The following is a 21864-nucleotide window of genomic DNA, read 5'->3' as shown; positions in this document are numbered from 1 at the left end:
ACTTTGTCACAGGAACCAAATGGTGAAACTGCTGTTTTCTTTTCTGTTTTTAGCGAGTTGGAATCTTTTTGTTAATTCTGAGTCATGCTTTCCTATTTCTTTTGGTGTTACATTGAACTCCATTATTGCATCACTTGTAAGAATTGGGTTGGAGTACAGGCGCTGCAGACTAGCCTTAGTGAGCAACCGTTTCGCTGTCCCTCCTATGCCATCACATGCACTCTTCCCATGACTTGTGGCGAAGAAGTTCCATTTTTCTTCTGTATTTAAATCCTCTTGACGATGATAGCAGAGATTGAGAAAATTGTTTCTGTTATACTGACCAGCACAACCATCAGTAAAATAGTGGATTTTCTTCATGGCAAAGAATGGGTCTGGAGGTAAAAATTGACGACACATTCTCTTGTCATCATGGTCGAATCTCCTCATTTCCAGTAGTAGACGTTCTCTATCTAGTTGCAGTCTCTCCTTTTCCACAGCCAGGAGCTCCTCCGCCAGTTTCAACCGAGATTCCCATACCCTTTTCCACAGCAAGGAGCTCCTCCGCCAGTTTCAACCGAAAGTCCCATACCTTTTTCCACAGCCAGGAGCTCCACCGCCAGTTGCAACCAAGATTCCCATACCCTTTTCCACAGCCAGGCGCTCCTCTAGTTTCAACCAATGGTTCCATACCCTTGTCCACAGCCAGGCGCTCCTCTAGTTTCAAGCAACGGTCCCATACCCTTTTCCACAGCCAGGCGCTCCTCTAGTTTCAAGCAACGGTCCCATACCCTTTTCCACAGCCAGGCGCTCCTCTAGTTTCAACCAATGGTCCCATACCCTTCTCCACAGCCAGGCGCTCCTCCTCTAGTTTCAAGCAACGGTCCCATACCCTTCTCCACAGCCAGGCGCTCCTCCTCTATTTTCAAGCAACGGTTCCATACCCTTTTCCACAACCAGGCGCTCCTCCTCTAGTTTCAACCGACGGGTCCATACCCTTTTCCACAACCAGCCAGGTGCTCCAGACTTTCAACCTACCATTTTTTCCTACAGAAATTATTTTGAGGGCAGGTGCCCACATGCCCCCCTAGTTCCACCACCCCTGTCTTGCCTCTTATTTCATTCACTCCTCTTCCTCCTCTTTATTGAATTCGAATTGGAATTCTTCTTTCCTCTCTTCTTCCTTTTTCTTATTTCCCCTTTATTCTCCTCTTGCGCCGCCCTTTTTTTGTGGCTCTTTAAATCCAGTGAGGTAGAACTCCTCTTGCAATTCTTCTATGAAACTCTCCATCAAATATCACATGAACAAAGTTTAAACAATTATCTTAACAGATCTCTAAGTTATAATATAGAATGTTTCTGTCATGGACCTTAATTTAAAAACTATGTTATTTTGTCCTTGCATACATATATATTGTCGCCTTCCTGCAGAAAGGCCGTTAACGTATTTTGGCGCAAAAAAATTGAATTTTGTTTTATTGCTGTAATGGAAAAAGCATGTCATGAACTTTCTTCTGGTAACATTCTCGAACCTAAATGTGACGTCATTATGACATAAGCGGTCTGAAAAATACCAGAGGATACAGCATCCAAGTTTGGCTAATCAGAAATTATTGCACATCATGATTCGTTAGGTGATTTCAAGTTATATATATGCATGTTGAGATGAGGGTCAACTCAAAGGATGACGCAGGAAACTATATTGTTAGCTGTAGCTTTCGTCTTTATTGACTTCTTCAGAAGCGGTCTGTAAAGTCAGACTATTATGATGACAGATAGTGATTAGGATGCCTATTGTATCTGGTTCGCAATGACACAAACATCAAGAAAATGGATTTCCTTCTTTGAACATGCAATTGTGAACTTGAAGCTTTCATTACGTTGATTGAAATTATTGCGGCAAGTGGCCAGTGAGTCAACAGGATGCTCCCAAATCAAGAATATGTCATCTATATACTGAACAAACAGTGCCGGTTTCTGAGGATGGTTTGACAGAAATTCCTCTTCTAGTACAGCCATGCAAATGCTGGCAATTGCAGGTGCCATTTTTGTGCCCATGGCTGTTCCCTGGTTTTGAAGATAGTGGCTGTCACCTTATTGGAAATCATTGTGCATTAATATGAATTCAACTATCTGAGCTAAAGCATCTACCTCCAGAGTCTCATCCACATTAGAATGTATGTTAAGAAAACGGCGGATAGCCTGGTCCCCTTCTTTTGGTTGGGAATGTTGGTATAGAGACTCTGAACATCCATGGTGACTAGGGTAGAACCAGGGGCAATTTGAAGTGATTGGATCTTTTTCAAGAAATCAGTAGTATCCTTGATGGAACTCTTTATTTTAGGTAGGTATGGTTGAAGTTTCTTATCAACAAACTGAGACATTGGCTCGGTTCGTGAACCAACACTTGAAACTATAGGTCTACCTGGTGGAATGATAGAATGCTCTTAAGCTGCTGCGATGATTGATTCAGTCTTGGTGATTTCCTGATTGATTTTCTTTGTTGCCATTTTAGACAGCTTGAGGACTTTAGGTAGTAAGTAAAACTGGCTGACCCTAGGTTCTTTGGGCAAAGGTATACCGCTTACCTTTTGTAAACACATTTTTGAGCTAGTTCACAATATTCTTCAGCAGGATCATCTGATGTTCCACTCTTACCACTTGCAAACTTAGACTCTCAAAATAAAACTTGGGTGTACTTGAAGACATCAGCACGAACTCATTCCATTTAAAGTCTGGTCTATACATGTAGCCTGTTGCAGATTAATTGCACCCTACAAATACTGTGAATCGTCATCATCATCATCATCACCCTAACCCTATCATAATCAACATCATCATTGTCATTATCATCTACATCATCATCACAAGATTCATCATCATTATAACAACATTATAATCAACATCATCAACATCATTATAATCAACATCATCATAATTATAATCACCATCAACGACATCATAATCATCAACTTCAACATCATCCAAACCTTTTGAGCTAACATATAATGCATTTTCATTGGAGTCTCACACTAGCTCCAGCCAACTCCAGGAGGTTGACTATGAAATTTATGAGGTTGATTTTCTATGTTTTAGCTGTACACAGACTGTATATCCAGAAAGCTGGCAATTCGTTAGAGATTTCGATGAATATATTTTAAAATGTGTTATTGTTTCAATACTCTGTACAAAGTTGCTCAATTGCAGATCTTTATCACCTCTTCTGCTAGACAGGGCATTCCATTAATAAATTAAGTATGAAAGGTCATTGTTAATGATTAGAAAGTACCTCATCTCTTTAGGATGTAAGTTTTGAATGCAACTCACAAAATACATGTATTCCCAGTTTTGTTTTGAGCATTAAATTGGAGACTGGAGAGAATCAAATTTTTTTTTTTTTTTGGGGGGGGGGCTGTGTAATGTATGTTGTGCACATGATTTTCAGTTTAAAGAAAAATGATAATACTTAAATTAACCATTCATTTCCACTTTCTTTGTCTATGTCACATTATAGAAAAGCGGATGATATAAGGCCAATTCAAATTCAAACTTTGAAATTATCACACTTCTTTTGCATCTTCCCAAGGTATCGTTTCTAATCTAAGAGAAACTTGTGTTCATGCTGTTCTGTTGGAGTGGATCATTGAAAGTACAGAAAATTTAATAAACATCTTTGCATTCTCCAAAATAATTTACTAAAAAAAAAGGAAACATGTTCTTGTCAATGTACTTCACTTTGAATGAATTTTTTTTAACTCAATGAACATTTTCTACCTTCCCCGACAAATTATTTACTTTTCTAAGGGAAACTTGTATTCATGCCAATCAGTTGAGTTTTGAGTTGACACTATATTGGTGTGGATTCTGCAGGCTCATTGATGAGTGACTTGATTGAAGGTTCATGTACTTTGCTATATTTGCATTTTGTTGATGGAAGATCTATTTTTTTAATAATAAAAAAAAATCAAACATATCTATCCAGCCAATGATTTGAACCTTGTCCATTTGAAGTGCAGTGTCTTTTCCTGCTGATCTACGATAACTGGATTCTTCTGAGTGTGCTCTTACAAATAAAATAGTTATACCCTGCACTCATAATCATGAATACTCATGTTTAATTCAAGTTACCTCATAAATATTCATGAGCCTGCAGAATATACACCGGTATAGTCTCAACCATTCATTTGGAGTGGGTTCTTTGAAAATTCAAAGAATTAAAACATATTTTGTATTTTTCTAAGAAATTGTTAACAATTCTAAAGGAAACTTGTATAGTTCAGTTTGAGTGGGTGATGGATCCTAGAATATTCAAAGAAATTGCAAAGGAACTATCCTGGAAACAGTGACTGGTAGCAAAAAAACAACACTAGCTGATCAAAGGCAATCACTTTATTTTTCATCGGATTGTCAGAAGAAAAATAAGAAGCGTTCACCATAGGCCAAGGTTCCCGTGTGAATTGAATATTTTCAGGAACCATTTGGCATTGTTACAGAATATATATTTTTATGAAAATTGTGCCTTGCTTGTTGAGATGTAAAATCATGAATTATACTTGCTACTATAAAAAGTAAATATTGTTTCATATTTGTTAATTGCAATAAAGAAGATCAAATGAAAGTCAAACAATTTCTTTGTTAATCATTTATCTCTACATTGATTTATTAAGATTGTATTCACACAAATAACAGTGAAAAAGTGAAAATATAACTCATTTCACAAGAGGAAATCAGGAATTATTTTATCTACAAGGACAACAGAATTATCCATTCTTTGAAATATATTTTCTCATTCATAGTCACCAACCACAAACATTTGTAGTCCTAAAATACATGTTATATTGTAAAGATCTTCAGATCACCATATATCTAAAATTAGACAGACAAGATAAACTCCAATATTCCTCACTCTAACAGGTGCATAATGCTAAATTTAAGGGGCCAGAATCAGCATGTTGAAACAAAAATAATGGTTGGTGTGCTTTCTCTCTGTGGGTATGAAATCAGATAGAACACTGATGAAATCTCACTTCATAATTTCAAGCATAGTAAATGTCAATCGCAAATATTGCAGTGTTTCACTGATCCCCCCCCCCCTCCTCTATCTCTCTAATTAACTGGAAATATTGAGCTTCGACAATCCTCCATACAAACTGTGATTCTAATTGCCTTTTCAATTTGTGTTCTAAAACTTGTTTGCCCTCCCAAAATTAAAGCATGAAAGAACATTGAATCGAATTAAACATAGGAAACAACATGTCTGTATGTTGTATCAATATTGGTAAAGTCTCTGGTATACATATATGCTTCATAAATAGCACTATCATTGTAATTATCAATAGATAAGTTTAAAGCAAGATACATTTATGAAATACTAGTACAATATAAATTATGACAATGTGGCACCAAATGGTGTGGACGGAAGTTATATTTTCTTAGCATAACAGTCTGACATATTAAGCAAATTGATTGAATTGATATATTAAAACTCAAATATATTCATAAATACTATTTCAACTACTTAGTACTCACAATACTAGTATATGCAACTGAAAACTTCAAATTTTCAAACAATATCAATCTCCTTTGTCTAGATCTAGCCTCTTTAGATTTTAGTCATGTAAACATCAAATGAAATGATTTTCGGTGATGACACCAACCTATTTGTAGGCATGAAATTTCTAATCTGCATCTGATTGGACAAGAGCAACATTGTCAGTGAAAACCATTTTAGTTAAAATGCTCTCCTGCTATCAATAGGTGCATTACACTTTAAATATGCTGAGTAATAGTGTAAAATACAATGCAAAATACTGTAATTAAGAGTAAAGCACCAGGCCGAAAAATGAACTGTCCAAGTTTTAGATCTTGGTTTGATTCTCTTGAATAAGGCTTATTTTTTTGTCACATTAGCACATGAAGTAAGACCGTGTCTTCGATGTAAATTGTAATGAATAGAAGAGATGGAAGCAATAAAACTAGAACCAAATGAATCTGTGCATAGCTAGACCCCATTAAAGGGGTTATTTTTGAAGTTCTAGGAGCAACACTTTAATATTTCACAATACTCTAATTGGTGCTAAATATATTCAAATATATAGATCTTAATATGAACATACTACTTTCTCTAATATGGGCATGTGATGTGTGTAAATAAATGGCTTTACACTTTGTACTAATGTCTAGGACTTGTTCATTTTGTACGAGTTTACAAAACAAGCTTTATCCATAACACAAAGCTTACTATTAGCTATAAATTCAAATTTACAATTGATTGCTAATAATGGCTATGCAATAAATCATGAAATCCAACTCTTAAGGTCGATTTGCAAAGTTGCATTGCCGATCTTAATATATAAAAGGTTGGCACCTCGCATGAATTCAGACCACAAAATACAATGAATTTGGTTTTCCTTATCTTTCAGAAGAAATTTTACAATTTATATCTAATTTTTTTTTTTGCTTCTTGAAAAACATTCGACAGATTCAGTGGATTTTTTAGAAGTTCCCTCGGCCCTCATACAAAGAGATGTGATCGATCCAATCAACCACGACTATGGACGGCCAGCAATGTCAACATCTAAAATGCAAATTTGTTCAAAATATTTTCTAGATATGATGTATATTCATACATTGCATTCATCATTCTCTTGAAGATTCAGTGTGATTATCTATGTGTACTATTAAAGGAGACAGCAAATTTCCTGTTGGAAAAATCATGGTATGGATGGATTTCCAAACAGTTGAGATTGATTGGATCAATCGTAACTCTTTGTAAGACGGGACCCAGGGGACCATTTCATGAAAGTTGTCAGCACTGACAAGGATGTCTTTCTCCGACAGTTACCATAGTAACAGTCAGAGGCCATACCTTTTCAGCCAATCAAAAGCATGAATTCCATTGAAATAGTGAGCACTGACAATTTAATCAGTGTTGACAACTTTCATGAAACACCACCCTGATCTTATGAGCCATTGACAGAGGAAATAAATACCATTGATAAGTACCGGTGGTAACACTACACATAAAAAAAAAATCCAATAAAATAAGATGCTCAATTAACATGGCATGAAACGATATGGTTTATTTATTCCTACCGAATTCATTAACATTTTACCTCACAATCTATTTCACCTTTCTATATTGGATTTGAAGAAGTGACAATGAAAATTGAACAAAGCAATCACAATATATTACAGTTCAAGGTGATGTATAAATCTGCTATATACATGTACATTTGCACTAAAGTTCTCTGATCCTATACATCTATCAGGTCTAACCGATTGAAGTAAAATGTATATATTTAAATTAGCATTATGAAAACTTTGATTTAGCTTCATATAATGACAGTACACAAGACTATAGCCGTGTCTGAATTATCAGTGCCATTCAATCTTTCCTCCTCTGTTAAGGTACGAGTAAGAATGGGATCCAATCTCATGAAATCTCACTGCTGTTCACCTACAGGCAACGTCGCGGCCAACTTTGTGCATTGTGATGGGTGACCAGTCTTTATTATCCAATGATTGACATCCTTCTCTGCTTTGTGAGAGTCCAAGTCTGTGTGCGCAACAACCTCATAATCCCTGCCAAAGGGTGTTCTGTTAAAAAAGAAGAGATATTGATATCCATCATATAAATATGGGGGACCTCCCAGTTCAAAATCTATAAAAAAGTTGGTTAAATTTTGTTTAGTTTTTTTTTTAAGTTTGAGAGAAAAGATCCTAAGCTTGAGAATGGTACATGTATGTAACTTATTAATCTACAAAATGCCATTTTACCATCTGATTTGATAAATGAGAATTTCACAGAGAGAATTAAAGAACAAGGTGAAAACAAGGTCATATATGAAGTCCGGATGACTATTTGGCTTATTACAGAGACTCTTGCTTGACAATTTAGTGAGGATTTCGATCCAGGTGGCACATATTTGTAAATACCCAGTAGGTGAAGGTTACAAGCAATGGTCGATCTGTGGTGATGTTTTATAATAAGGAAAGCCAAAATCATTTTCTCAATCATATTTAGTTGTTTTAACTGAAATTATGATATGCAGATGTTGAAAACATCAATTCGGGATTAAAGTATTATATTTGCCACAATTCAAATGAAGTCGTTTGAAATATAGTGTAAATTTGGTAAATCATGAGGAAAACAATTTTGGTTTACACTTTGGCACTTCATAGTTCATAAAGTGGTTTGTTAAAAAAAAGCAATATGAAACACCTCTGGGGAGCATTTTATGAAATGACTTGGATGTCTTATCAGACAAAGCCTATTTTATTTGACAGTTGCCATTGTAACAGTGCTTCTCAACCAATCAAAATCAGGGAAGTTGTCAGATAAAAAAAAATGTTGATGAAGTGCTCCCTTGCACTCAAATAATTATGCTAATATTTGAAAATATGGCACAAAGGAAAATGAAATGGCTTAAAATAAGGAACCCCTTGATGTGATAGCTATCAAAAGAGCACAGAAAACATACCTTGTAGTCATTCCACTAATAACACAAAGACTCTGATTTGTTTTGCAGTGGTTGAAAACTATTTTCTGGTTTACCTGAAAATAATATGAAAGGAAAACATGTAAAATCAATGACTGAAAACCTTATATCCCTGAAGGGACTGATCATGATAGTAATAAGTGGCACTAAATGACTATCTAAGTGGTATATCATTAAAGGGGATGTTGCAAGAAAATATTTGCAATCAATTGCAAATTTCTGTGGCAAAATTAATTCCAGTGCATCAATGTATTTGTAATCAAACTAATTTGCAATCAATTGTTAGACATGAAAGATATAGGGATCCACATTATTATTAGATTTCCTTTGTGAAAGCCCTTATTAGCTGCAGATCCAGATTTTTTTTCCATAAGTGTGGTACAGTTGAAAACGAATACAAACAAGGACAAAATATAACAAGTAATCTTCATCATTTGGAAGAGTTGCAGCAGAATATTTATAAACTGGTAATGAAATATTCATAAAAATATATTTTGGTATGAATTTATGAATGTCCCCTGTACAGATGATTTCTTTCTTAACCAGAGTGTCTCAACATTTGAGTGAATGAAAGCAAAGTTACTAGTAAACTAGAAACACCCACCTGAGGCCCTGCAGAAAGTGTTGCATTTTGAACACAACTAACAAATCAAACTAAATCCATAATACTTGCATTTCGTTGAAAATAATGTGCGTTTAATTGCAACCTTTTTTGCAATGGGCCCCAGGCCTTGATTACCAGTAATAATGGCATGTAGAAAAAGTAGTACTAGTAACTTACAGGGACTTCATATCCTTCTGATTCCATTCTGATTTGGGGATTGAATGGAAGGATGCGCCATTCCGTCAGGTAAGGCGACTGGGATTCCTCAACAAACGTCACTTTCTGCAATCTTGACTTCTCCGCCGAGGTATGGAAAGACGCTCTATCACTTTGCATGTAAAGCTGTAGGGACAAAATTCAGATTGCCAATAAATGCACACAGTTCAAATGCTGCTTCTACTTCATAAAAAAATCCACTCAAGTTTGAAAGATTGATAAATCACTTTTCTTACGAAGTGTAACAAAGTTTTTTCTCTAAGCCCCCCCCCAAAAAAAAGGCAAAATGAGATGAAACTGAAACATATTTGAATACTTACATTGCCTCCTACACCAGGAAGAGTACAGAGTCTGAAGTGTTCGCCGTATTTGAGAGTGGTACCAGGTTTGGTACAATTATTTACCCTGAAAATAAATTAAAATCCAAGAGAATTACCTTGTAGATATAACTAAAAATTGGATTAACAGTCAAGTTTCTATGAATGATCAATGAAAAAACATTTGAGAGGACTATTACAGAAGTTGATACCACAGGGGCAACTACCTCCCTCCCCCCTCAAATTATTTTCAAATAGTGAAACAAGGGGGAGAGGGAGGAAAGAAGGAAGCTTATTTGTAAACAAGGAGAGGTCTGGGAATGTAACCCTGGAATACCTCTTCAATTCAATGGAGAAAACATCACCTTTAGGCCATCTTGCCCCCCCCCCCCATGACGCCACCCCCTATCAAAATATCCTGGCACAACTAAACTCGAGTCTCCATAAATTTGTTTGATGTTAGAGTTGATTAAACTAGGGTTTCGTCTATGAAAAATCACAACTGTTGGTGTGAGCTACGTGGGGTCCAGGGACTTCTTGGAGGAATTGAGTTCATTCAAGTGAACCATCAAATCGTGGAAGTCCACATTCACCCAAAATATAAGTCATATGTTATAAAATCATTTTCCCGTTTCATTAAATTCATTTCACATATTTCTCGCAATATTACTGATCAACTTCAACCTCGGGTCATGTACACATCATACAGACGTGATGATGGTCTGATTATATTGGGCAGTCACAAGAGGTTGAAGGTCACATATTTCCTTTTAAAAACAAACAGACACTCGTGCATTTGAGATTTTAAAGTTTTCTGATATTTCAATACCGGTACTTACGGTGTGATTACAAAGGTGTTCCTAACACAAGGATCAATTAACCTGCTTGCTGAGGCATTGCAGGTCCCTTCAAACTTCATGCTCTCGTGAATCTTGCTCTCTGACATAGCAACAGAGAGAACATTGTCTTGGCGCGGTTCCACTCCTGGCTGGGTTCTTACTTGGTCTGCATCAGCCAAGTTCATGATGACCACGGTGTCTCCATAATGAACATACCCATCCACACTGACCGACAACTCGCACTGTAGATCAGTAATGTTGTGTTAATATTAATTTTTTTTTTTTTTTTTTAGTTAATTTATGAACTATGAAGTGCCAAATGAGCAATTCCACATAATGGACATGAACATGACAATACAGTTTCAAAGAACACACTTTAAAAAACACTTTCCAGTATTCAAACAGATCTTGCAGGGTTTCACCATATATTTATGAAGGCAAGTTCACCCAAACAAAAAGTTGATTTGAATAAAAAAGGAAAAAATCAAACGAGCATAAATCACTGAAAATTTCAAAATCAAATGTAATAAGAAAGAAACAACAAAGTTTTGCTTCATTTTACAAATGATGATGATAATAACAATCATACAGAAAAAACACTCCTTATCGTTATTGTCATTAGAGATACAATGATCATTATTATCTAGGATTTTAAATCAGTTATCTTGGAAAATTTAACATCCATTGAATAACCATTACTACTATGACCAATAGATGATACAAGAATAAAAAAAATCAAGTTCTTATGCTGTATATATAAAATCAACAATTTTATGTAAAAATACCCTCCCCCCACTCATTCTGTGTGAGCCATATGTAATATACAAGTTCAATCTTTTCATCCAATCATTTCCATTGAATCCATTCTCAATAATCCAAATTTGTAATGCATTCCTGAAATCTATCTATAGGCAAAGTGCATATTAGATGAAATTTTAATGAACCAGTCGAGTTCACCATCTAGCTCATCTGATGCTACTGTCTGGAGAATTATATCATGCATAAGTTATGAAGGAAAAAATGGGTGTGCGTGATCACAGCCACATCAGGTGTATAGTTTTGCATCATCTTGCATGCATTGTTCTTTGATGAAGAATTGCATTACACATGCATGTAATGTCCATATAGTACTAGTAGTGTTATAAGTGGATTCTGAACATTAATATTCCAGCAGTCAAAAGTAAACATACCCAGATGTAAATTTCAGTTGAGATTAAAATCATCTTCATGTCATGGGTTCATCATGCACAAAAGATGCCTAATAAAACTGCAATGCACGACTGATATTTAAAGAAATCTGAGTCAAAAATTCAAAATGGTGAAAAATCTTAGATTTCAGGCGTTTCATGCAAGGCCTATGCATTTTTAAAATTTAGCCTGATGAATATTTTTTTAATGTCTGCGAATTAAGTTTGGACACCCCATCATACTTACTGGCTTTAAAATGGTGCTCTTTAGTTGAGCTGCCTTTTGAATGAGTAGTTCTCCTTTGTCTTTCTTATCCAGAAAATCTTTTACCATGTCCTGTAGGGGGTAAATACAGAACAAGCAGAGCTTACAAATAACATGACACACACAAAATGACAAATTCATTTATCATTCAATTCAATATTGTCGACTTCACTTCAAGGAACTTTTTAAGGAAAAAAACCAGCGACTTACTTCGGCTGTCGTGCAACTCCCACTCCCTGGTTTATCTGAACTTAATACATAAACATATGGCCATTGAGTCCCTGTACAGATCGAGTTAGAACTTCGGTCTCTGTAATTGGTGAGTGGAGCCAACGGAGTTCAGCGGAACAACCAATATAACAGAGACCAAAGCTTTTGGTCTAGACTAGGCCTACTCGTTAGTTATCTAGACTATTTCAAATTTTTTTGATATTTTGGGCACACTTATTCATAAAAATATGGTAGGGGGTCCTAAAGCTATGCACCACTCATTGCGCATGCATGCAGTTTTCAATGGCAAATTTATGCGCACTCTCTATGTGGAACTGTGACTGCAGAGTGACAAACGATTCCTATTCAATTTTTTATACACAGGCTGCGGTAAATCTATACCCAGGGAAAACCCACAACTGTTTGGAATTTTGATGTTACATTCACTTTAATTTAATATTTTCCTATAATAAATGAACATATTTTATTTAGAAATTGAGGCACAGGAAATAGATCTAATAATTTTAAATACTATTTTTTTCATGATAAATCGAGTGCGTAGCTTTAGCCTTAGGACCCGGTTTCACGGTTTCTATGTTGAAAAGCTCCAGCTGGAACATCACTCAACTTGGAGGAAATAGAGGTCGGCCAGAGAAGACCATCCTAGTCAAGCTGGAGACTTATCAATTTGTTATTAAATATTTGTGAGTTGGTTATAGAAATTAAGTCATATGGGAGGGTATTCCAGTCCCTTGCCATATTAGGGAAGAAGGATTTCTTGTAGTAATTAGTTCTTGAGAATGGTATTTCGAGGGTCAGGGAGTTGAATTTCCTTGTACATGCTGCGTTCGGATCCCTTCTGTTGTAGCTCAGGTGCTCTTGAAGCGGTAGGCTGACATTATTATGGATTATCTTATGCATCATGGTCAGTCTGCTCACCTGCCTTCTATGTTGAAGGGTGGGTAATTCCATAGCTTTGAGCATGGCTGTAACAGAACTCTCCTGGCTGTAGTTGTTGGTGACAAACCGCGCAGCACGTCTCTGGACTGCCTCCACCTTAAGGATGTTACTTTTAGTGTGGGGATCCCACACAGAGCTGCAGTACTCAACATGTGGGCGATCGAGGCTTTTGTATGCTTGTAGCTTTACTTTCTGGGAAGCGTTTCCAAGATTACGACGGAGGAAGCCTATCATGCTATTAGCTTTGGAAACTGCTTTATCAACCTGTGTGTTCCATTTCATATCCGATGATAGAGTTACTCCAAGGTATCTGTGCTGGTTGGCAGTCTGCAGCGTCTGGCCAGCTAGCTTATATGAAGATTCTATTTGATTCTTACAACGGGAAAATCTGAGAACACTACATTTTTCTGGTTTAAAGGACATTAGCCATGTATGAGCCCATTTCTCAAGTAGTTTTAAGTCCTTCTGCAGAATCTTACAGTCGACGGAGGACGCAATGGGTCGGTATATAATGCAGTCGTCAGCAAAAAGACGCACTTTAGACTGCAGGCCCACCGGTAAGTCGTTGATGTATAGCAGGAAGAAGAGTGGACCGAGGACCGTGCCCTGGGGCACGCCTGACCGCACTCTGACTGGCTTGGAGCTTATCCCTTGAAGAACTACTGACTGTTGTCTGCAAGTAAGGAATGATGTTATCCAGTTATATAGAGAGCCAGATATGCCGTAATGTTGGAGTTTGAGTAGAAGACGCTTGTGAGGAACAGTATCGAATGCTTTGGCAAAGTCGAGTATAACTGCATCTACTTGCTTGTTGTGTTCATTCGCCTCCCAGATATGATGAACTGTAGTGAGGAGTTGTGTTTCACAGGATCTCTTGGCTCGAAATCCATGTTGCGAGTCGTCTAGGGCATTGAACTTCTCTAAGTGATTGATAATATGACTGTAAATAACATGTTCAACTATTTTGCAGCAAACTGAGGTCAGCGATACCGGCCTGTAGTTGGCTGGATCAGTCCGGCTACCTTTTTTGTAGATTGCGGTAACGTTGGCTCGGGTCCAGGCTACCGGCAATCTGCCAGACTGTATGCTCAGGTTACATATCTTGGTTAGGATAGGTGCAATTTCAGCAGCACAGTTACGTAGGATAAAAGGGTGTATGCCATCGGGGCCAGGTGCCTTGGATGGTGAGAGCTTGTGGAGAAGCTTCAGAACTCCAGCCTCATCCACAACCAGCGGAGCGATGTCCGGGAGTTTGTCGACTTTAGGGATTGGTATGTTTGATGAAGGATGAGCATTTTCGTCTGTGAAGACGGACTTGTATTGGTTACTGAGCGCTTCTGCCTTGTCAGCCGCTGAACTAACCAGATGGTTCCCATTCCAAAGGGATGAGATACCCGATGTATCTCGACGTCTGTTCTTGATGAATGACCAGAACCGTTTAGGGTTAGAATGAAGAGCTTCGAATATAGAAGTAGACAAATATTCCTGCTCGGCCTTTCTGTTTTGTTTTTGAAATTCTTTCCTAAGTGATCGATAGCGGGTCCAAGATTTGTGTTGATTAGTAGACTTGGCTGTATAGAAAGCTCGCTGTTTCCTTCTGGACAGCTTCTTCAGCGGTCTCGACATCCATGGCAAATTGAACCTTGAACTCTTAAGTGCGGAAGGTATGAAATCATCCATTGCTTTGATCGTTGCTGAAAGGAAGATTTGCCAGTTACTTTCGAGAGAGTTGTTATCAGCTTCTGCCAAAAAAGTGGTTGCAAAGTTCTGTAATCTGGTCTTTAGACCGTCAATGTCAGCTTTATGAAATTTATACACCTTACGGCGTATTGACTTTTGGAAGATGGGTTTGAGGCTGGCAATTGATGTTAATATGAAGTGGTCCGAGATGCCTGGGTGTGTCTTGACTTCACTGAAGACATGTGGATTAGAGACCAACAAAAGTTGGAGTATGTTCGTAACGCAATGCACTTTGGTTTGGCGAGCATGGTTAACTTCATTAGCCAGTTGAGTAAGGGATAAATCACCTATGAGATTTAATAGTGTTGATGTAACATCTTCATTATAGTTACATTCCGATGAGGACCCCTTGTACTTGTAGTTGTACATCGGGCGGCGAAATTAAGAGGTGTTCGGAAAACACCACAGGATTTTCGTATTTGTGAGTAGATTTATTGTGGTATTTTCTTCTTGGTTTATGATCTTTGACTTTAGTCTAACTCTAATTTTGTGCCACAAATTAGTGAAATTTGTTGAAATGTTAAAATTGGCAGTTTTTATCATGACATTGACATTAATTTGTAACAAATTGCGTAACTTTACCCTGTTTAGCCTTGTTTAGGTCCCCCATCATATTATAAGGAACATTATCAATATCATTTAAAAATTTTATGAAATAAAAAGAAATTCATGATAAATCTTAAGTTCAATTTTTAGGTGCACAGACATAAATCAAAAGTATGCATGGACCCCCCCCCCCCCCCCCCCCCCCCGTCATATCGCACGGTGCATCCGCAGAGCAGCGGGCGGGTGGCCGGCTGAGCTCACTGGCGATGGCCGATGCCATGGCACGGCAAAGTCAGATTCTGAAAATATCTGAAAATGCAATTCTTACTTCTTCCAAGCAGGTGTCTTCATTCCAGTTGCCCACTCGCACAGATGGATTATATGATCGAACACTCATCTTGTAGAGAATTTGTAATTTCCTGATGTTCGAGCTAGATCTAGGTCCTAACGCAACAGTTCGTACCCGGCGGTATATGGTTTGTGATGTGCGGCTTTTCGAAACAAGTCATATGCCGCGCGCGCGGGCCGGCCGGACGGGTGCGCCATCCCCGGAGTCGTCCGGCTGTGAAGCCTTAGCAACCGGATCGAGAAAAGAGAGAGCAAGTGCAACTAGAGCTAGAGAGAAGGAGGGGGGGGGGGGGGGGGACTTGGAGGGGTTGGATCGAGGTGGAGGCCGGGGGTAGGGGAATCCAACATAGTTTGATTCCCTTTGATTTATTCAATTTTTGTGTGGGATGTGGCTTTCATTTCTTTTTAATGCATTTTACTTCAGTATTTTCTTAATCGTTCTTTCAGTGGGATTGGGCCCCGGGAATAGGCCTAAATATTTTGTTTCCATGTTTTTCGATCTGTGATCGGAAGTTATTTGTCAGTTTATGTTTGTAGGATGGGGGTCAGGTGTCCGGACACTTTATATTTTACAAGCCTTCTTTTTTGTCTTTGAATTACACTAAAAATTTGAATTCAATAGTTGTAATCATTTTCTATTTTGTTCTTTATAATATTTCCTAACATTTTGTCCGCATTTTGTACTAAAAATTGATGAAACTTCGCTTGTAAATTTTTCCAAATTACTTTCTAAAATTGATCGTCCGGACACACAACAACTGGGTATACCGTATAAGACTTTCATTGCTGTTTGTAAATGTTGATGTCACTAGATGACAGGAAGAATTAAATAAAAGAATTATTATTAAAAAAAAGTTGTTATAGTCGGACCTAAAAGTTAGGCTTTATATAACCGAATAACAAAATGGGCATTTTGTTAAATAACTTGAATTTGTAACTTGAAACAAAGTAGAAATTTTCTCTCTTTTATTTAAGTAGGCCCTGCTGGGGAGTGTTTCATGAAAGGACTTGTCACAAGTTTTATCCGACAAGTCCCATTTTATCCGACATTTACATAGGAACAATGCCTCTCAGCCAATCAAAATCAAGGAAACTTGTCAGATGAAAATGTTGATGAAACACTCCCCTGATCTATACTAGGCTCAGAAGACACAGCGGATCCGGGGGGGGGGGGGGGGGGGGGCAACGCGACCGCGACCCCCCCCCCCCCCCCGTTATTGGTGGCAAAAAAGGGAAAACTATAAAGGAGGGCAGAAAATGAGAAGAAAGTGAAAGGTGAATGAAACAAAGGGACTCGGGGGAATAATAGTAAAAGACAGGTTTCTCCTAATTGCTTGCTAAAGTCTGCATGTCAGGAAAATTTTACAAGATTTATTGATATAATTAAGCTTTGGGTGTTTCGTCCTGGAAAAAGCCCCCCCCCCCCCCCCTGTAACACTCCGATATTGTGACTGGCTTATAAGAACATGTTAAAATCTTCAGTATTATTTTCTCCGAACTGGCTCTCGATTAAGAGCTAAAAACATGGGGTTTTATTTTCAGGAGGGGGTAGTCCTGTACGGATTGAGTTTTAAGTACATTTTAGCTTTACCTTCAAGATATCTCACAGGGAATGAATAAATAATTCAAGCGCGAAAATGAAGTATATATATAGGGCCTACTTTATTCTAACCTGAAAACGGGACATAATCCAAAGACTGTTTGCAGGTCATTAAGAGAATATCTATCTCAATATACTGCGAGAGCGAATCGCGAGCTGAAAAAAATATATATTTCGACCTGGGCCCGTTTCATAAACCTTTTTATAATAACAAAGTTGCAATAACAGTTAAAAGCTACTGAAATTCTTCAATCGGATAGGCTGGTAGTATTTTGTTATAGAAATTGTGCATTTTGTTATTATAACAACTTTTTTTTATGAAACGTAGTCTACGGCCCCATCTTACAAAGAGTTGTGATTGATCCGATCAACCACAACTATGGAAAGTCAACATCGTTTACATATAACATGCATGTTTGTTCAAAATGTTTTCTAGTTACGATGTATTTTCATATATTCTACTTCTACTTCTGCAGGATCCATAAGTCATAAGTTTCATTTGCAAATGCCATTGTAATTATTTTCGACCACTTTATACTTTGTTCTGTTGAAAATGAAATAAAACAAGTTGAAATTGAAATATTGAAGAAAAAAAAAATCAATATTTAATAGTCCTCTGATCTCTATCTGTCTCTCATTCTCTTCCCTTTCTATACCCACAACACCTGCGTTTCCCTGTATCCACCCAATCTCTCTTTTTTGTCTGTTTTCCACTCTCATGCATGCAGTTTCTTTCTTTCCCCCTTCAGTTTCTTTCATTCGTTCTGTACATTTTTCGGGTTTCTTTATTCTTCCTTTCCGAAACCTTTCATTCTTTTTGTATTCATCTCCGTGTTTTTGTTAGTCTTTGAATTTCCACCAAGTTTTAATTTTAATAATTCCCACAAATATGCACATTCCACTATACTTCACCTCCTATGCAGCGGCGTAACAGGGGTCGGTGGCCAGAGGGGGCAAGAGCCAAAAATTTCCCGGTCATATCATGGAACAGGCAATGGCGTCATAAGGCAAAAATTTTTAGGGGGCGATATGGCGTATCGGGCAAATATATATACATGTATATATAAAAGCGAGCGAGCAAAAGTTTTTGACATAATGTTTAAAAGATGATATCATATTTCACCCTCCTCTCTTTCCTTTTTTCTCTCTTTTTTTGTACGCCACGGTGAACAGGATTTTTGTTATGATTGTGAGTATCAGGGCGAAGCTCTATATGCTCGAGGGGGCCGAGTATGGCGCTACTGGCAAGAAGTAGCTTAATATAGGTCCCGAGCGAGCGAAGCGAGCGAGATAAAAAATCACATTTTCATGAGATTCTAACATGAAGATAGATTTTAACGTGATATTCAGAAAAATATAATACACTTCCCTTTCTTTCCTCATTTTTTTTGTTTGGTTGTAGAACTTTTGGGGGCCATGGTCCAAACTCATCCATATAACAGTGCTTTATGGGTGGGGTCCAGGGCAGAGCCCCGGAACCTCTTGATATCAAAGCCATTTTAAACCTTACAGATGGCCACTTATTTTAATCAAATTGCGTGTATATTTATATAGCTTTAACACAACACATAAATTCAATACAGTTGTGTATCATAATCATCCAAATATTGTGAGGGGCACACCATAGCAAATGTGGGAAAATTTGTAAATAGTCGCCAGCGAGCGAAGCGAGCCAGAAAAAAAATGGCATGTTAAAATGAAATTCTAATTATGTGATAGATTTTTACATCATTATAACAAATATCATGTCATATCATTTTTTTTTCATTCATCTCATTTCGCTGCCTCCTTTATTTTCTTTTATTTCCCCTTGGCTGATGTGGAACCACCCCCGGTACGCCAGTGCTTCAACGTAAAGCTTAATGCAGGAAGGGTCCATATAGGGGCCCGTTATAGAACCCATTAAAGGTTACAGATGAAGAGCCCCCACTGCACGGGGTCTTGACTCTTGGAAAGAGCCTTTGGAGATTTAGCAAGTTTATGATAGACTTTCATACGACATTATGCTATATACCATCCATTTTTCTTCCCGCTCGTTATCTCAATCCTCGGCAGCCCGGTAGTGTACGTTATCTTGTCCCTATTCTTTATTTTCCAATTTAGATTTTGGCTAATTCCATTCTGCCTTTATTTCCCGCTTTTGTTTGCCTTTTTGTCATCTTTAATTTATTTCTCTCTGTCTTACTAATCATGCTAATGTATTTGTATATCGGGGCGAATTGTTCTTTCTCACTTGTTCTTTTTTCCTTCCTTTTCCCGTTATCTTTCCGTTTTCCCTTTTTTATGTTTTTTTTTGTTTTCTTTTTCCTTTCCCTTTCCCTTTTTTTTCTTTCCTTTCCCTTTCCCTTCCCTCCCCGTTTTTTTATTTTTCCCGTTTTTTTTATATTTTCCCGGTGAGCTCCGCCAGGGGGGGCAGCTTGCCCCCCTGCCCCCGCCTGTTACACCACTGCTCCTATGGTAGGCCTATACCTGGGAGAGCCAGGGGCGGATCCAGCCTTCGCCAATAGGGGGGGCCGGAATTTTTTTTCAACCATAATTATTTCCCCCAATCGGCCGCTCGAAGACGATTTTTGTTTGTTTCTTTGAAGGGGTAGTCCTAATAGTCACTTCTTAGCTTTATTCTGATAAATTAACATAAATATATGATATCATAGTCCTTATTTGAATAATGCAAGAACAATTTTTGTTGTTGAAATTTTATGTGTTTTGTCCTAAAATTTGAACATTCTGGACAATGTTAACATTCCTTTCCCTTTCCCTTCCCTCCCCGTTTTTTTATTTTTCCCGTTTTTTATTTATTTTCCCGGTGAGCTCCGCCAGGGGGGGCAGCTTGCCCCCCCTGCCCCCCGCCTGCTACGCCACTGCTCCTATGGTAGGCCTATACCTGGGAGAGCCAGGGGCGGATCCAGCCTTCGCCAATAGGGGGGGGGCCGGATTTTTTTTTCAACCATAATTATTTCCCCCAATCGGCCGCTCGAAGACGATTTTTGTTTGTTTCTTTGAAGGGGTAGTCCTAATAGTCACTTCTTAGCTTTATTCTTTTAAATTAACATAAATATATGATATCATAGTCCTTATTTGAATAATGCAAGCGTGTTTTGTCCTAAAATTTGAACATTCTGGACAATGTTAACATGAAAAAGATGTGTATGCACTATGCAACTAGATAAAAACTACGAATGCGAAGCGCGAGCAGAATTTTTTAATACACGTTTTGAACTGATCAAAAAGGTACCTGTTAAGGACTGCGGCTTGCAGTTAGCCATGAAGAAGTTACATATTTTAACAATCAAATAATGCGAGCGCAAAGCGTGAGCTGAAAATTTTTGACCTTTCTACTTAAAGAATGAAAAAAATTCAATCAATTTCTTTAATCGTGAACAGGATAGCTATATAACTAAACAATTGATGCGAGCGCGAAGCGCGAGCGGAAAATTTCGAGATTAAGGCCTAAAACGAGATACTCTATTCATGTTTTGTAAATCATGTAAAGGATGAGTAATTGGGGATCTTCCTTACACTAATAATGCGAGCGAAAAGCGCGAGCAAAAATCTTTTATTTACGTTTTGAACTGATCGTAAAGGTACCTGTTAAGGACTGCTTGCATGCAATTAGCCATGAAGACTTTACATATTTCAAAAATCAAATAATGCGAGCGCAAAGCGTGAGCTGAAAATTTTTGACCTTTCTACTTAAAGAATGAAAAAATTCAATCAATTTCTTTAATCGTGAACAGGATAGCTATATAACTAAACAATTGATGCGAGCGCGAAGCGCGAGCGACAAACTCCGAAATTTAGTCCTAAAACGGGACACTCTATTCATGTTTTGTAAATCATGAATAGGATGAGTAATAGGGGATCTTCCTATATTAATAATGCATGCACAAAGCACGAGCAGAAAAATGTTGATATTGTGATCTGAAACTGGATAATGATTGAAATAGAGAACAAGTTGCAAATCTGATGAACCATGCTCGCGTGTGTTTCAGATTAATACCTAGAAACTAGGCATTCTAAATATATCTTTTATCATGAAAATCAATAAAAAGGGGTCTATGTCAGCTCTATATTTCAAGCAATTTGTAGTAAAATTGTGAGGTGGATATGGGTCGTACTTAATAAACAGCTAATATTTTTCAATATTATTACTTTAAGTTTTGACAAGAGACCGGGACATCCTTAGGACATGTCATATGAAAATGATGATCTTCCTATTCCTCTTGCTAAGTGCGAGATGAAACAAAAGGGACAATTAATTACTAAATTATTTATCTTATTTATTAAACTAATATGCCTGATAAGGGCACGAAATCTGATGATATCATGGCCTGAAAACTGGACATGTCAAGAACTTTGGTAATTATGAATAAGATGCATGAGTGAACATATTTTTAACAATTAATGCAAGTGCAAATCGCGAGCCGAAACTTTTGATAGACTGTCATGAAATGTGGATTTTAAGAAGTTTGTTGTATAATCAATATTGAGACATAAATTTCTCGCCAATCAAAATGCGAGCGTGCAGCGCTATAGCTGATACGTTTTGACA

General features: G+C 37.5%; 1 protein-coding gene across 1 annotated transcript; it reads right to left on the bottom strand.

Annotated features, from left to right (window-relative positions):
• Positions 1-6581: 6581 nt before the first annotated feature.
• LOC129262520 (cilia- and flagella-associated protein 161-like) lies at positions 6582-16032 on the bottom strand. Its single transcript, XM_054900647.2, has 7 exons — positions 15693-16032; positions 11891-11980; positions 10457-10698; positions 9621-9705; positions 9262-9426; positions 8463-8536; positions 6582-7578 (listed from the first exon to the last, which is right to left on the bottom strand). The coding sequence occupies exons 1-7, from the start codon at positions 15759-15761 to the stop codon at positions 7425-7427; spliced, it is 879 nt and encodes a 292-aa protein (XP_054756622.1). The 5' UTR covers positions 15762-16032; the 3' UTR covers positions 6582-7424.
• Between the last annotated feature and the right edge of the window lie 5832 nt (positions 16033-21864).

Source organism: Lytechinus pictus, chromosome 5 (assembly GCF_037042905.1).
Source record: "Lytechinus pictus isolate F3 Inbred chromosome 5, Lp3.0, whole genome shotgun sequence".
Lineage (NCBI taxonomy): Eukaryota > Metazoa > Echinodermata > Echinoidea > Temnopleuroida > Toxopneustidae > Lytechinus > Lytechinus pictus.
This window is presented reverse-complemented; position numbering and strand designations above follow the sequence as displayed.